The 17,579-nt window shown below is 40.3% G+C and overlaps 1 protein-coding gene across 2 annotated transcripts in view; it reads left to right on the plus strand.

Moving 5' to 3' along the window:
• sbno1 (strawberry notch homolog 1 (Drosophila)) overlaps positions 1-17,579 on the plus strand; it is a 98,072-nt gene that overhangs the window by 28,619 nt on the left and 51,874 nt on the right. For both annotated transcript variants that reach the window (XM_072587619.1, XM_072587620.1), the window contains exons 4-10: positions 5,273-5,376; positions 6,293-6,386; positions 11,364-11,524; positions 11,635-11,768; positions 11,852-11,942; positions 14,227-14,388; positions 16,824-16,959. In XM_072587619.1, coding sequence (XP_072443720.1) covers positions 5,273-5,376; positions 6,293-6,386; positions 11,364-11,524; positions 11,635-11,768; positions 11,852-11,942; positions 14,227-14,388; positions 16,824-16,959 — 882 coding nt within the window. The remainder of the gene's footprint in view (positions 1-5,272; positions 5,377-6,292; positions 6,387-11,363; positions 11,525-11,634; positions 11,769-11,851; positions 11,943-14,226; positions 14,389-16,823; positions 16,960-17,579) is intronic.

Raw genomic sequence — 17,579 nt, forward strand, 5'->3', positions numbered from 1 at the left:
CATTGTGAAGCTCTCCTCCTTTGGTTATTGCATGTTAAGCAAGGAAGTAATATGTTTTTGCAGCCTGAGGGCTTGAATTGTGCATCTGTTTTCATACTATGGCAGTTTGTTGAATCTCCACAAAGCAAAACTGCACACTGTATGCCTTTCAGAATCTGAGGATTTTTGCTTTTTATCAATGTTCCTTTTCAAATTTGGTATCAAGACCAGCCTTGCAGTACATTTTGGTGTTGCACATTGGTATTGGGGTCAAATAAATTAGTAATTAATAGCATGTAACCACCGATTTTCTACTTATTTGTTCCAAATCGCTTGTCTTTTATCACTTTAACCTGGAAAGGATGTATTAAATGTTTAATTTGAGTAAGGTGAGTCTGATTGACACTGCGTTTCACAGTTAGAGTTCATGATTGAAGGAGATTGTCAATATGTAATGGATTAGAGTAGTAGATGAAATGGGCATGTGAAAGGATACCTCCCTTCCCTTAACCTCTCCATTTTCATCTCGCGCTGACTATGAGTCCACAGACTGTCATAACGACCTGGATTACACCACCTCCCACTCGGTATCCTGGAAGAATTCTGTCTTGTTTTCCCAATTCCCCTGACATATCTGCTTGGATGAGGACACGTTCCGCTGCTCAGCATCGCAGATATTCACCTATTTTGCTCCCTCTGTCATCCAAACAGCCTCCATTCTGCTCACCACTGCTTTAAGCCCTCCCCTTTAAACCTCAATAAAGACAGGGTCCTCCTTGAACTCACCTGCCGCCCCGCTTGTCTCCACATCCAGTGCATCACCTTTAAATACTTACGCCAACTCCAATTAGCCCCCACCACAAAGAACATCATCTTCCCACCCCTCTCTGCCTTCAGCAAGGACAATTCCCTTTGTCAATCCTTGGTTTGCAACAATCTCCCCAACAACACCCCAAAACCCTCAGGTACCTTCCTCTGCAATTGTAAAATTGTAAACTGACACTGCAAAACCTGCTGTCTCACCACCCTGTCAGCTCTATCCAGGGCCCCAACTGTCCTTCGAGGTTCACCTGCCTCTCCTCCAACCCAGTTTACCGTATCTGGTGCTCCCAATGTGGCCTTCTCTACATCAGGAAGACCAAATGTAAACTTGGCACATTTCACCAAGCATCTCAGCCAGGCTTGCAGGGGCCAACCTAACCTCCCAGTCACCACCCATTTTAATTCTTCTTCCTACTCGCTTTCCAACGTGACCATCCTTGGCCGCCTCCATCGCCACAGCGAATCAGACGGCAAATTGGAGGAACAACACCTCATCTTCCCCCTGGGCAGACTGGAGGACTCAACATTGTGTTCTCCAAGTTCAAATAACCTTCCTTCCCATCCCTTAACTCCCTTTCCAGCACCCTCCCCCTCTCTTCCATTCCTCTGATCAACCCTCCCTTCCAGCTACCAACCAGATTCATTCCTTTCATTCACCAATCAGGTCATACTCACCGATCCCTCCATCACCACCCTGCCCCTCCCTACCCAAAACTCACCCCTCCCCTTTTTTATCTGCAGCTCCTCTTCCACCCACCCCAGCCCTGAAGAAGGGTTATACCCAAAATGTTGACTTCTCTATCTCCTGATGCAGTCTGTCTGGCTTTCTGCTTCCAGCCGCCTCCTTGTGTACCTTGGATTCCAGCATCTGCAGTTTTTTTTCTGTCAAGATGTATAAGGATATGCTAATAGTGTATGGAAGCATCAATTCTAACACATTTTGGGTTCATTTATATGTGCATGTCCCTTTTATGGTGGATAATTGGTTTGAAAGCAGCCTTGTGACTGCCTCTATAGGGCAAGTTAGATTTGTAACGTGACGGGCAATGACCATCTCCAACAAGAGACAAACTAACAGTCCTCTTGAAAGTCATTGATTTTCCCATTTCTGACCCACTGTCAGCATCCTGGGAGTTCCCATTGGCCAGAAACTGAACTCATGTAGCCATAGAAATATTGTGGCTACAGGAGCAGGTCAGAGGCTAGAAACCTGCAGTGAACAAAAGCTGGTCCACCGTTTGCAAGGCACAAGTTGGGATTGGATGGAATGTTGTTCACTTGTCTGGATGAATGCAGCTCCAATAACTTTTGAATTGACCCCATTCGGGGCAAAGCAACTGCTTGATTGACTCCCTTCAAAATTAACCATGACAGCAGCAGTGAGTATCTTTCAGATAGATTCCAGTAACTTACCAGTTTCCTCTGGCAGTGCCTTTTTTATACTTGCAAACTCTACCACGTTGAAAGAAGAGAACAGCAGAAACCTGAGAACACCAGCATCTGCAAGTTCTTCTCCAAGCTCCACACCATCCTGAGTTGAAAATATGTTGCAGTCTTTTCACTCAGTGCATCAAGATTGTGGAACTCCCTTCCTAACAACATTGTGGGTATTTCTACACCACAACAATTACAGTGGCTCAAGACATCTCATTGTCACCTTCTCCAGGGGATATTTGTGAACATATGAATTATAAATAGAAGATAAGTTGGCCTAAAAGTTGCTTCTTCCATCCAACAATTCATGGCTGATCCAAATTCTACAGGACCATCTATCCCTGATCTTTTTAATTCCCCTGCTCAACAAAAATCTTAGTACCTCTTTTTATATAAATAACCCCTTTGCCTTGAGGCAGAGTTCCAAAGTTACGCAACCTTCAGAGAGAATCCCACTCCTCTTTCCACCCCCCCCCCCCAATCTGTGACCTGAAATGACCCCTAATTTTAAAGCAGTATACTCTAATTGTGGATACCCATGACAGGAAATGTCCTTTCCAAGTCCACCTCGTCAAACATCATTCAGGGTATTGTAAACTTCAATCAAATGTTTTGGTCTTCTGCATTGTACTGGAAGCAAGCCAGCCTGGCTAACCTGTACTTCCTGAGAAAAGCCATATTCCAGTTATCAATCTTAGTAAGCCTTCTCTGAACCCCCCACACTGTATTTCCATCTGGCCTTAAATATAGAGACCAAGGTTGCACGCTGTAATTGAGGGATGCTGTCACCATTGTATAAATGAAGTATAAGATCCTTACTTTGATTAAATAAAAACATAAATTGTCAGAGAAACTCCGCAGGTCTGGCAGCAGCTTTGGAGAGAAAAAAGTCAGTGTTTCAGGTGAAGTTTTTGTTTTGGATTTCCAGCATCTGCCTTTTTTTTGTTTATCCTTATTTTGATATTGAATTCCTGTTGAAATAAGAGCTGGCATCCCACAAGCTGCACCTTCATACTAACCTTTGCAACTCGTGCACAAAAGCACAGGTCCTTCTGCACCTTGGACTTCAGCCATTCTCCATTTAAGTAATACTCTGTGCTTTTTAGTCCACCTGCCAAAGTGACTGACTTCGCATATTCTTGCATTATGTAGTAAATCCTTTTCAGATTAAAGTGATAAAAGGCACATGTATCTGCTAGTTTTTGCCCACTTTATTGTCTGCAAACTCATGTTTTCACACTTGATCTTCCTCATTTTTGTCTTCCATGAATTTAGTCACCATGCCCATGCTCTACTTATCTAACTCTTTGATATACGTCATAAAAAGTTGAGGATTTGGCGAAAACCCATTGGGGGACGCCACTTGACACATGCTGCTAATCTGAAATAGACTCATTTATGCCTACTCTTTTCTGCCAGTCAGCTAATCTTCTGTCCATGCTAATATGTTAGCTCCTGTGTCATGACCACCTGTTTTGTGTAGTGACCTTTTGTATGGAACCTTGCCAAATGAAATAAATGATGTGCAAAGATGCTCATCTAGCCAGTGATGTCCTCATCGCGTGAACAAATATTTTAAAGTTTCCTAATCTAATTCTGACATTTAGTCATAATTGTTAATATTGAGTGGTCAGCTGAGTGACATGAACATTTGAACTTAAAAAGCAACAAAAAATGAATATGCCATTTTTGAATGGACTTTGAATTCTATGCACTTTTAATTCTACCTAAAATCAGTTATTCTTGTCCCAGTCATTGAAAATCAGGAAGTTTCAAAAAAGTCAACTGTTAAAATTAAGAAAGAGATCATAGGTGAAGAGTTACCAGTAACTGCTCAGGCAACCTGATGTAAATAATGTCAGTAAAAAAGAAAGTAAATTTGGACACTCCAGTCTAATATATCTGGTTTATTTGTAGTGGACCTGCAGTCCAAAACAGACTTTTAAGCAGTTTTGTTACTTAGGTATTAATTTTTGCCGCCTCCATGCCCTTTTCTGAAAGCACTGACTCAGGATATAATTCTCAGTCACTGATTTTACTTTCATGTCCAATCAAATGAGCATTCTAATTATGTGAATTTGAGTTGTTGGTGTTGACTATTTGAGCGTTTAGGCATTATAATTGAGAATTATCAAGTACTCAGCTGTCATTGTACATGCAAAGTGGTAGTCAAGGAAGAAATCTTGCCTCTGTCCTTGTCATCTTGAGCACAGTGTATTTTTTCGGATCATCGATCTAATTGTGACTGCAAACTCTTAATAATTTGGCAACAAAACATCTGAATATATCGCCAATGTGTGCACACAGTGGACTGTGCACAAGGTATTATTTACTTTTAAGGTGATAAATCAATGTGTAAATTTTGTAGCATCATGCAAGTATAGAATTTTCAGTTATCTCAAGTGGCCAAATAATGGTTCAGGTTATAAACTTCCAATTTTTGGTTTCTCACATGCAGAAGTGTTTACATTGAGGTTACCAATTTATATTTTACCATTTTCGTAAAATGCAAACTCTGCAAGAATGGAAGCAACCAGTAATTCAAGCTGAGTGCGTAAAATGCAATGAGGATCTGTCACCTGTGGACATTTCAAACATTGCCAATGATGAAATTTATGGTACCAGGCAAAGTATTATGATTGCTGGAAAACTGAATTAAAAATGGTGGAAACACTGCAAATTGGCAGAATGTTTTGGTGAGAACAATTTAAGTTAAAATGCTGCCCGACCTGCTGGAGGTTTTCAGTGTGAACTTTGATATTTTTAAAATTCAAAGGAAAACGTGATGCAATAAATGCAGTCCAAAAGATTCATCACTTGCAATTGCGTCTTCTCTTGGCTGTTTTAGGGCTAGTAAGGTTCTTGGCCAAGCGTATTATTGATCAGACTTAATACAGTCAAGTGCTACCCTGAAGTAGTATTAAGGGTTGAATTTAGCCACTCAGCACTGAATAATGCATACAAAACTTTCTCGGAAGTATTATATACTTACACTTCATATTGGGTTGAGAGTTTAAATAATATACTTTATCTGCAGCTGACTTAAACAATGGTGTTGCAAGGAAGGAATCATTGAGTAAAGAAGTGACTCGGGTATGGGTCAATGAGGATATTAAAATGCGAAGCTTTTCTCCAACTCCAGTAAGTACACTTATTTTCAAAATTTTGATGTTTGGTTTCGGTAATGATCTGCCTCTGCTTCAAATTTTTGTTTGGAACAATAAGTATGCTTCTATTGAGAGTGCTCATTTCAATAGTTGGTTGCTATTTCATGTATGTGTGCTTGTTGGGGTCTTATGTGGATATCTGTGCTGATGCGGATGTAGCTTAACATTTGGTCCATGTTGGTGTTTGATTTTATGGTGAGTGATCTTAGTGCTGTGAACAAACAAAGGAATTTCATTGCTATTGTAGTCATGCTTGGTGTATTTCCAATTCCTTGCAAGCTAAATTTTAGTATTTTAAATATTCCCCACCCTTTACCTGCTGTAACTACTTCATTCTTAGATTTCTACCCTCCAGTGCATCTCCCCTTCTACTCCCCCACCTGTCACAATTATAGTAGCTGTATGCACCACAAACTTAATTTTTATTTTGATCTGTTAAGGTCTTAATATTGCTTAGAAATCTTAGTGAAAACCAATATTTGCTGAATTTATAGTGAATATTTTTGTAAAGTAACTGTAAGAGCAGTAAACAAACGAGGTTACAGTTGACTAATTGTCCGTCCTTACAGATGAGTGCATCTTAGTAACAGTCATGGGGCTTCTTCCACTTCCACTGTACTGGTAGTTGAATGAGAATGCAACTTTTCACTAAGCAAAAGTTGTGTTCATTATACATGCACCTTAACCAGGTGAAGTCTGATAAAGTTATGTGGCAACCAATTCAGAACTATTTAAGATTTTGTAAAATTAACTTTGAATTTCTTCATCAAACGCAAAAGTTTAAATTCATGTAATGTTGGCCTCTCTGGAGGTGACCATATGAGTCCATCTCTGCACTCGAGAATATGGATGAGGTTGTAGTCCTAATCTCCATTTCAAATGTTTAATAGAAATTACCTCTGAAAGAAGAGGAGGAGCCTGAGGAGGAAGATGATGATGAATTAGGCCATGCAGACACATATGCTGAATATATGCCAATGAAATGTAAGTCTAATTCCTCAGTCAAATTGAATTGTCTACTTCCAGATCATCTATAAAATTAAAAAAAAGTAAGTGTAATGAGTGTAGCTTAATGCTTATGTTGCTTCGTGATCATTTTATCAGTGACCAAACTATTGTTTATGGTCTTCCTAAACGGCAATTGATGACCTATTTTTAAACTATACAGATGATTGGGTCTGTATGAATTTCTGACCGTTGATGGATTTATCTGTCAAGGAAACTGTTTGGATGGTAAAATTAGTTAAGTAATTTTGCCGAAAGTATTTGAGATGTGTACATTGCACTCTGATATAGACAATGTTTTTTGAGAGTTTGGGCATACCACTGTTATGTAACAAGTTTGAAGCAGTTTATTAGTCAAGTTCCAGTGAGATTGTCAAATGGACCAACCATTCAATGACAGAATTTTAAGTTTGAAGTCTTTGTTCGTTGGGAGCGCACTTGCCTCTCACTTGGTAAACTGTAGATTCGTGTCCCATATGAGACCTGAATGTGCGTTCATGCACTCCTGATGGCAGAGGTGCATTTTATTTTTGTTTTGGGAGAGTTGATAAAATTAAGGTCCTGTTTTCCGTTTAGGTGTTTGTAAAAGATGTCAAAGATCTATTTGAGGAACAGTGCAGGTGTTTTCTGATCCTGTCCAATATTCATACTTCAAATGACACCACTAAAAGAGATTCTGGTTGTTATTATTATTATCACTTGTTTACAGGACCTTGCGATGCAAAGTTGACAGTTTTTCCATGTTACAACAGTGATTGCACTTCAGAATTAGAGTCAGAGATGTACAGCATGGAAGCAGACACTTTGGTCTAACCCGTCCATGCCGACCACATATCCAAACCCAATCTAGTCCAACCTGCCAGCACCCGGCCCATGTCCCTCCAAACCCTTCCGATTCATATACCCGTCCAAATTCCAACTGCCTTTTAAATGTTGCAATTGTACCAGCCTCCACCACATCCCCTGGCAGCTCATTCCATACATGTACCACCCTCTGCGTGAAAATGTTTCCCCTTAGGTCTCTCTTTTTATATCTTTCACCTCTCACCCTAAACCGATGCCCTCTAGTTCTGGACTCCCCGACCCCAGGGAAAAGACTTTGTCTATTTATCCAATCCATGCCCCTCATGATTTTGTAAAACTCTATATGATTACCCCTCAGCCTCCGCTCCAGGGAAAGCAGCACAAGCCTGTTCAGCCTCTCCCTGTAGCTCAAATCCTCCAACCCTGGCAACATCCTTGTAAATCTTTTCTGAACGCTTTCAAGTTTCACTATCTTTCTGATAGGAAGGACACCAGAATTGCACGCAATATTCCAATGGTGGCCTAACCAATGTCCTGTACAGCTGCAACATGACCTCCCAACTCCTGTACTCAATACTCTGACCAATAAAAGAAAGCATACTGGTGGTACAGTGGTTAGCACTGCTGCCTCCCAGCACCAGAGACCCGGGTTCAATTCCCTTCTCAGACAAATGTGTGGAGTTTGCACATTCTCCCCGTGTCTGTGTGGGTTTCCTCCGGGTGCTCCGGTTTCCTCCCACAGTCCAAAAAAATGTGCAGGTTAGGTGAATTGGCCATGCTAAATTGCCTGTAGTGTTAGGTGAGGGGGTAAATGCAGGGGAGTGGGTCTGGGTGGGTTGGTGTGGACTTGTTGGGCTGAAGGGCCTGTTTCCACACTGTAAGTAATCTAAATCTAAATACCAAATGCCTTTTTCACTATCCTATCTACCTGCAACTCCACTTTCAAGGAACTATGTACCTGCACTCCAAGGTCTCTTTGTTCAGCAACACTCCCCAGGACCTTCCCATTAAGTGTATAAGTCCTGCTAAGATTTGCTTTCCCAAAATGCAGCACCACGCATTTATCTGAATTAAACTCCATCTGCCACTCCTCAGCCCATTGGCCCATCTAGTCCAGATACTGTTGTAATCTGAGGTAACCTTCTTCGCTGTCCACTACATCTCCTATTTTGGTGTCATCTGCAAATTTACTAACTGTATGTCTTATGCTCGCATCCAAATCATTTATGTAATTGGCAAAAAGTAGAGGACCCAGCACTGAGCCTTGTGCCACTCCACTGGTCACAGGCCTCCAGTCTGAAAAGCAACCCTCCACCACCACCCTCTGTCTTCTACCTTTAAGCCAGTTCTGTATCCAAATGGCTAGTTCTCCCTGTATTCCATGAGGTCTAACCTTGCTAATCAATCTCCCATGGGGAACCTTGTTGAATGCCCTACTGAAGTCCAGAAAGATCACACCAACACCCTACCCTCATCAATCCTCTTTGTTACCTCTTCAAAAAACTCAATCAAGTTTGAGAGACATTTTTTTTCCCACACACAAAGCCATGTTGACTATTCCTAATCAGTTCTTAGATTAGAGTGGTCCTGGAAAAGCACAGTAGGTCAGGCAGCATCTGAGGAGCAGGAAAATCGACGTTTTGGGCAAAAGCCCTTCATCAGGAAAGGAGCTTTTGCCTACTTTTGCTTAATTAGTCCTTGCCTTTCCAAATACATGTATGTCCTGTCCCTCAGGATTCCCTCCAACAACTTGTCCACCACTGACATCAGGCTCACTGGTCTATCGTTCCCTGGCTTGTCCTTACCACCCTTCTTAAAAACATTAGCCAACCTCCAGTCTTCGGGCACCTCACCTGTGACTATCGATGAAACAAATATCTCAGCAAGAGGTCCAGCAATCACTTCTCTAGCTTTCCACAGAGTTCTCAGGTACACCTGATCTGGTCCTGGGGATTTATCCACCTTGATGCGTTTCAAGACATCCAGCACTTCCTCCTCTATAATATGGACATTTTTCAAGATGTCACCATCTGTTTCCCTACAATCTTTCTCTTCCATATCCTTTTCTACAGTAAATACTGATGCAAAATACTCGTTTATTATCTCCCCCATTTTCTGCGGCTCCACACAAAGGCCGCCTTGCTGATCTCTGACGGGCCCTACTCTCTCCCTAGTTACCCTTTTGTCCTTAATGTATTTGTAAAAACCCTTTGGATTCTCCTTAATTCTGTTTGACAAAGCTATCTCATGTCCCCTTTTTGTCCTCTTGATTTCCCTCTTCAGTATACTCCTACTGCTTTTATACTCTTCTAAGGATTCACATGATCTATCCTGTCTATACCTTACATATGCTTCCTTTTTTTTCTTAACCGAACCCTCAATTTCTTTAGTCATCCAGCATTCCATCTACCTACCAGCCTTCCCTTTCACCCTAACAGGAATATATTTTCTCTGAATTCTCGTCATCTCATTCCTGAAGGCTTCCCATTTTTCAGCCGTCCCTTTACCTGAGAACATCTGCCCCCAATCAGCTTTTGAAAGTTCTTGCCTAATACCATCAAAATTTGCCTTTCTCCAATTTAGAACTTCAACTTTTAGACCTGGTCTATCCTTTCCCAACGTTATTTTAAATCATGTGGAATTATGGTCACGGGCCCCAAAGTGCTCTCCCACTGACATCTCAGTCACCTGCCCTGCCTTATTTCCCAAGAGTAGGTCAAGTCTTGTATCTTCTCTTGTAGGTACATGCACATATTGAATCAGAAAATTTTCTTGTACACTAAACAAATTCCTCTCCAACTAAACCCTTAACACTATGGCAGTCTCAGTCTGTTTGGAAAGTTAAAATCCCCTACCATAACCACCCTATTATTCTTAGAGATAGCTGAGATCTCCTTTACTAGTTTGTTTCTCAATTTCCCTCTGACTATTAGGGGGTCTATAATACAATCCCAATAAGGTGATCATCCCTTTCTTATTTCTCAGTTCCACCCAAATAATTTCCCTGGATGTATTTCCAGGAATATCCTCCCTCAGCACAGTTGTAATGCTATCCCTTATCAAAAACACCACTCCTCCTCCTCTCTTGCCTCCCTTTCTATCCTCCTTGTAGCATTTGTACTCTGAAACATTAAGCTGCCAGTCCTGCCCATCCCTGCCAGCTTTCTGTAATTGCTGTGATATCCCCATCACATGTTCCTAACATGTTCATCTGCCTTCCCTGTTAGGCCCCTTGCATTGAAATAAATGCAGTCTAATTTATTAGTCCTACCTTGTCCCTGCCTGCCCTGACTTTTTGACTCTCTGCTGTTCTCAACTGTACCAATCTCAGATCGATCTCTTTCCTCACTATCTCTCTGGGTCCCACCCCCGCACCTTACTAGTTTAAATCCTCCTGAGCAGCTCTGGGAAATCTCCCTACCAGTGTATTAGTCCCCTTCCAATTTAGGTGCAATCCATCCTTCTTGGACAGGTCACTTCTACCCCAAAAGAGATTCCAATGATCCAAAAATGTGAATCCTTCTCTCATACACCAGCTCCTCAACCATGCATTCATCTGCTGTCTCCTCCTATTCCTGCCCTCACTAGTTTGTAACACCAGGAGTATCCCTGATATTACTACTCTTGAGGCCGTCCTCTTCAGTTGTGCATTATTTTCTCATATCCTGCAACTAAGGCAAGTGATATATAAATGGAAGTTGTATCTTTTGTAATTAACTAGTACAAAAATTATTTTCTACTTTGTCAATTTGAATTATTTCTAGGAATTACTGCAGGATTTGGTAGGACTCCGGACTAAAATATATTTTCAGATAAACACTAAACTGTTGAAATTGCATAGAAGTAATATTCTCAATGTTCCACAATGAAGAAAAGTGGAAAACTGAAATAAGACAACACTGGAAATATACAACAATTGGTTTGTGCAGATTCCATCAACAAATTGGATGTGCACTCCTTTGTTTGGTGAAGGTGAAACATATGTAATGTCACTTATTGCCTTTTTGTCTTTGTAAACCTGCAGTTTGTGTGTTTTCTAAGACTTGTAGTGGAGTACACCACATCTAAACCAAATTCCACTTTGCCATATATTAGAAAGTATGTTGTGAACACATATGCACCTATTTAAAAGTCAATTGCCTTTCTTAACAGTGAAAGTTGGCTTGCGTCATCCCGATCCAGTTGTGGAGACCAGTTCTTTGTCCAGTGTAACACCGCCTGATGTATGGTATCGTCTAACTGTACAAGAGGAGACTATTGATAATGGTTGGCTTTCTGCTTTGCAGCTGGAAGCAATCACCTATGCTTCTCAGGTATTGAGTTTTAAAAACGTTTGCTTTACTGAAATAATTTGATTTCTTAATACGTAATATTTTCCATTTTCAGTGTAGGTATTGAAGTATTGTTTCTTTTTAAACCATAGCAACATGAAACATTCCTCCCCAATGGGGATCGTGCAGCCTTTCTGATAGGGGATGGTGCTGGTGTGGGTAAAGGAAGAACCATTGCTGGCATTATTTTTGAGAATTACCTTCTTGGTAGAAAACGATCACTATGGTAAGTGGAAATCAGGATTTGTTCAACTTGCAGAAAACAGAGAGCTTTTATTGATCTTCTGTTATATTTTGTGCTTATTACAGGTTTAGTGTATCCAATGACTTAAAGTATGATGCTGAACGGGACCTGCGGGACATTGGAGCAAAAAATATCCAGGTTCATGCGCTGAATAAGGTAAATTACTAAACCATTCTTCCATATAAAGTTACAGCTGCAGTTTGAAGGAAAAGATCCATTTGTTTCATTATGTTCTCTATTACATGTGAAGATTTTTAGAATGTAAGTATTACTTGGTGCCATCCAATGATTAAACACACAAACATAAGTTTCAACCCAAAAATATTCCCAGTTTTCCTGATTACGAATGATTACTCATGTTAATGGCTCTTTGAATTCCCCAATGGAAATTCTACATTGGCTCAAGTTGCCCTGGTTTGTGGGACATTCCTCTTCTGATGGTCAAGAATTGGCAAATTTTCATGAAATCTTTACCCCTGTTGCACTAAGTGTAAACTTGAGGTGTTTTCTCTCCATTTTTAACCAAGTGCTGAATGACTCTTCTGTAAGAGATGACTGTCTGCAGCTTTTTGATATTGCAAGAAGCATTTATAATCATTTCACTTTTGGGAATTCTTTTACAGATGTGCTGTATGTTTTAATTTTCTGAAAAGAAATTTGTCCTAAACACCTTCAAATTCTTTTTTTTTCTTCTTCTTTCTCCCATTAAACTTGTTATGGACCAGACCAGCCCCCCTCAAAATATTTTGATAGCCTACACCCTAATTTTGTCTTATTTTAATGACCCGATAATGCACTGTGTTCCAGATCCAATTCGCCTGGTCAAGCTACTTGACATAAAACAAAACACAATTTATTCAAACACTACAGGTAAAATACAACAAAAGAGAGAACCCAGAATAACAACTCTATTGGAAGACTTAAAAGAATAATAAATACTGTAACTATTACTAATTAACTGTTTCAATATATTAACAGCCCATAAAAGCACCCTTTGATAAAAAGGCTAATTTGGTAAAGATACTTCATCTCACGTGCGTTCCTGCAGCCCAAGGGGGAGAACCCCCAACTTTTGGCTGTAATCAAGAGAAGAGAAGGGAAAAATAACTTCCACTTTTTCAAGCCCACAACAGGAATTGCTGAAAGCTAACTAAAAATGCTCTGAGAGCTTGACTGCACCCACGTGGGCTGCTTCTTTTGTTCTACCTTAACAAAGAAAAGCCCAAGGCGTCTCAAATTGTTAATCTTCTCATGGACTCTCTTCGCCTGTCCCCTGATCTTTCTTTAAAAGAAACAAGGACAAAACGCACCTCTTAAAAGCCATGGCATTGTCACAAACTCAACCTAAAGCTAGTTTAGAACACAGAGCATCGAACTGTACAACGCAGGAATGGGTCGTTTGGCCCATGTTGTGCTGAGCATGACCCTAAATGAAACAAATCCTTTCTGCTTACTGTTTGTCCATATCTCTCCATTTCTTGCATATTCGTGTGCTTATCTAAGTCCCTTCAATGCCCCTGAGATATCTGCCTCCTCCACCCCACCCTGGCAGTGCGTTCCAGATTCCTGCTACTGTAAAAAGACTTGCCCACATCTCGATTAAACTTGCCCCTCCAAACTTAAATACATGGCCTTTAGTATTTGACATTTTAACTCTGGGGAAAAGGATTCTGACTGTCAACCCGATCTATGCATCTCATAATTTTATAGACCTCTGTCAAGTCTCCCCTCAACCTTTATCACTCAAGAGCAAACAACACCAAGTTTTTCTCCTTGGAGCTCATACCCTCTAATCCAGGCAGCATTGTGGTAATCCTCTTCTGCACACTCTCCAAAGTCTCCACATCCTTTCTGTAATGTGGTGACCAGAATTGAACACAGTATTCTAAAGCTGAAACATGATATCCTGACTTTCATACTCAATTCCTCGACCAATGAAGGCAAGCACACTGTAGTCCTCCTTTACTACCCTTTCTACTTGGGTGGCCACTTTGAGGGAGCTATCGACTTGAGACCCAAGGTCCCTCTGTACATGAATGCTCTTCAGAGCCTTAGCATTAACTGTATACTTATTCTTAAAATTTGATCTCCCAAAGGTGCAGCACCTGACACCTTACCAGATTAAACTTGATCTGCTATTTCTTTGCTCACATCTGCAACTGATCTATATCCCTTTGACAACAACCTTCTACACCATCCACAACTCCACTGGTATTGTCTGAAAACTTACTAACCCACCCATCTATGTTTTCATCCAAGTCATTTATACATATCTCACAGCAGATGTCCCAGTATGGATTCCTGCGGAACACCACTAGTCGTGGACCTCCAGCTGGTGCTACGTTGCTATGACAAATGACTAACAATAATGAGTGACAGTAATGACTGAAATTGTAGCTCAACCTCGTTTAATTGTTTATTCTGTCTATTACATTTCAAGTTCAAATATGGAAAAATATCTTCGAAACAAAATGGAAGCGTGAAGAAAGGTGTAATTTTTGCAACATACTCTTCACTAATTGGCGAAAGTCAATCAGGTGGGAAATATACAACCAGGTTAAAACAACTTTTGCACTGGTGTGGTGAAGATTTTGATGGAGTAGTATCCTTTTTTTTTGCGAAATATTTGAATTGTAACTAATGCTCCACATTGCCGCAAGTTTGCTTCTGCAAGTAACTTTTTGAGATCAAAATGATGCACAATGATATATTTGATGTAAAATTTTGAATTTCAGTTGTCATGTTGCTAACTACCTCATGCATGCCCATTTTGATTAATTATGAAGTGTGATTGTTCTGTTTTCTGCAGCAGAGGGGAAGACCCCGATTCTCTCTCTTGCTATATCTTTACAATCTTTCATGTGCTTGGAAACGTCATTCTCCTCCAATGTGGTTATTTTCATTTTCATTTCACATCACTGCACTGTGTATCAGAGACCCTGTGGCTACGTTTTTTGCCTTGGTTTTCGTTTCGTGTGTTTATCACTTCAGAGTCTAGATTTTGAGTCAACATGTAGTCACTCTGCTGTATCACTTCACCCTATCTCTTAATCTCATCACTGCTGATATCAGTGAACTGCACCTTTCTTCAATAAGCATCAGAAATGTTTTCTGCCTGCTGTCAATAGTTTCATTTCTCTCTTGGGACACTTGACAACTTGTGTTGTGTTGTATTTTTGCCACTGAATAGTTGAACAGCTTACCCCATAGCCTCCATATTGTGAAGACAACTCATTCTTGTCCAAGCTACGCATATCGTTGTGCCAAGCAGAGCAAATCTATTATGAAAATCTTGCCCCTACTTTTGTCAATTTCAAAACTGCCTCCTCTTTAGCTCTCCTAGCTGGCCTCCTGTCGTTCTTGTGTACTGTTTTCTATATCTTGTGTTAAGGTGGACTTGTCCTTCATAAGATTGCTTCCAATTTAAAATTCTCAACTTGAATCACACTGTGGTTCATCCCTTCTATCTTTTGATTGAGATACAATGTATAGCATTCTTTTCAGTTAAGTTATTCTTTACATAAATACATCAGCTTAATAGAATAGAATGGAGAATATAGTGTTATAGCTACAGAGAAATATCAACTCTGGGATATGAGGTCTGTTCAAAAATCTGATCACAGTGGGGAAGAAGCTGTTCTTGAATTTGTTAATACATGTTTACAGACCTTTGTACCTTCTGCCCAACAGAAGAGAATGGAATACAATATTACTGTGATGGGCGATGCCTTTGATTCTGTTGGCTACTTTCCTGAGGCAGTGGCAAGTGTAGGTTGTCAGTGGATGGTAGGCTAGTTTTTGTGATAGTGGCGGTAAATGATAGTAATTGCCAAAGCAAGCTACGATTCTTCTGAATAAGATGCTTTCTATGATGCATCTTTAAAAGATTGAGTTTGTTACTTAAACAGGAATAGGTCATTGGGCTCTGTACCATTTCTTTAGATCATGACTGACTTTTTTTTTGCAGTGCCACTTTTGCACACTATTTCTATCCCGTTTGATGTTGTTCGTCTTCAAAAGTCTTATTAGCTCCTTGAGTTAAACATGCTCAATGATTGAGTTTCCACAGTTCTCAGGGTAAAGTGTGGGCAGGTTGAATTTTCTTTGCTTTGAGATAATAGGAGTATTTGTGTAATTTTGACTGTAGCATCAATGTGGATGAGTAGGACAGATCGCTTGTGATATTTACTTTTGGGAGCTTGAAACTCTCGACCACCTCCACTGTAGCACCATTGATACGAACCAGCAAGTCCTCCACTGCTTCCTGAAGTCGATGACCAGCTCCTTCATTTTGCTGACATTGGAGCAGAGATTGTTGTCATTAAACCATGCTGCTAAAGCTCTCTTGCCTCTTTTCTCTACTTATCATTGTTTAAGGTCCGCCCCCCACTATAATGTAGTCGTCATCAAACATATAAATGGGAGTTCTTCGTCTGTGCTGCAACTTTTCCATATCATCAAATGACAGACATTCTATTCTTGTCACTTGAGCCTCTTGTGCACCTTGTTCCTGCTACCACAGTCTCATTCCTTCAGTTTCTGTCACAGACTTCTCTTCCAGTCCCCCTTAAATCCATCCCCTTGATCTGGGATGCAGCCATGAGGTTCTTTGAATCGGGCAGTACTTATATTTTTGTAGTTATAATCTTTTTGGAATGCTGTCAGTTTTCTTCTTTTGCATCTCTACAATGAATTGGTGCATAATAGGGAGAGTATACAAATTTTCGTTGGAGTGGAATTCATCAATTAAAACTGCAGCACTTCATGAATTTGAGTGTTCAACATCTGTAGACCATTAGTAAAACTTCATGAATTCCTTTATTGTCTGGGGGCATTACAGCTGCCATTTTCTGTAATAAATTATCTGGAGGTTTAGTATGTTGTAAGAAACCTTTAACATAGTGCTGTTGCGAAAATTCTTCAACATTGGCTTCTTAACCATGGAATAGATTGGTCCAGTAGTCGAAGCAATCTGCACAGACACATGTCACTTCTGGTACACTTAATTTAAAAATGACCTTGACTGAATTATTTCAGATTGTTTTTGATGAATGCCACAAAGCTAAAAACTTGTCTCCAGTTGGATCCTCAAAACCCACCAAAACAGGTTTGGCTGTACTGGAACTACAGAACAAGTTGCCAAAAGCAAGGGTCGTGTATGCTAGTGCAACAGGTATGCAAGTTTCATTATGGTTTATTGACTAAGGAGTGATTGAGTTTGTTACTTAAACAGAAATAGGTCATTGGGCTCTGTACCATTTCTTTAGATCATGACTGACTTTTTTTTTTTGCGGTGCCACTTTTGCACACTATTTCTATCCCGTTTGATGTTGTTCATCTTCAAAAGTCTTATTAGCTCCTTGAGTTAAACATGCTCAATGATTGAGTTTCCACAGTTCTCAGGGTAAAGTGTTCCCATGGTTCATCACCTTCTGAGGAATTAACATGATTTTGTAAAGGGATTTTTAAAGGGGTCAAGGGCAAACTGACATAGGTTAAATAAAGTAAGGGAGTTGGGGATGGCTTGACGATTGGAGAAATAGATTTCAGTTCCTGGTGCACTGGCATGAGTGCAGGTGTAGAAGGGAGCTGTTCTGGTGGGATGAATTTCACTTGTCTTGAATGCAGTAACTAGCACTGGAGAGAAGACTAAACAGCAGTTAAGGGTTTGGGGGAATGTTCATGTCGACTTAGAAAGCAATTAGAATATTGGATTATTTCAGGGCAGCAATTAAGGTAATGCTCAACTACTATGCAGACAATGTTATGAAGCTGGGAACTGCATATTCAGCT

The sequence above is a fragment of the Chiloscyllium punctatum genome, chromosome 17 (genome assembly GCF_047496795.1).
Source record: "Chiloscyllium punctatum isolate Juve2018m chromosome 17, sChiPun1.3, whole genome shotgun sequence".
NCBI classification, from domain to species: Eukaryota; Metazoa; Chordata; class Chondrichthyes; order Orectolobiformes; family Hemiscylliidae; genus Chiloscyllium; species Chiloscyllium punctatum.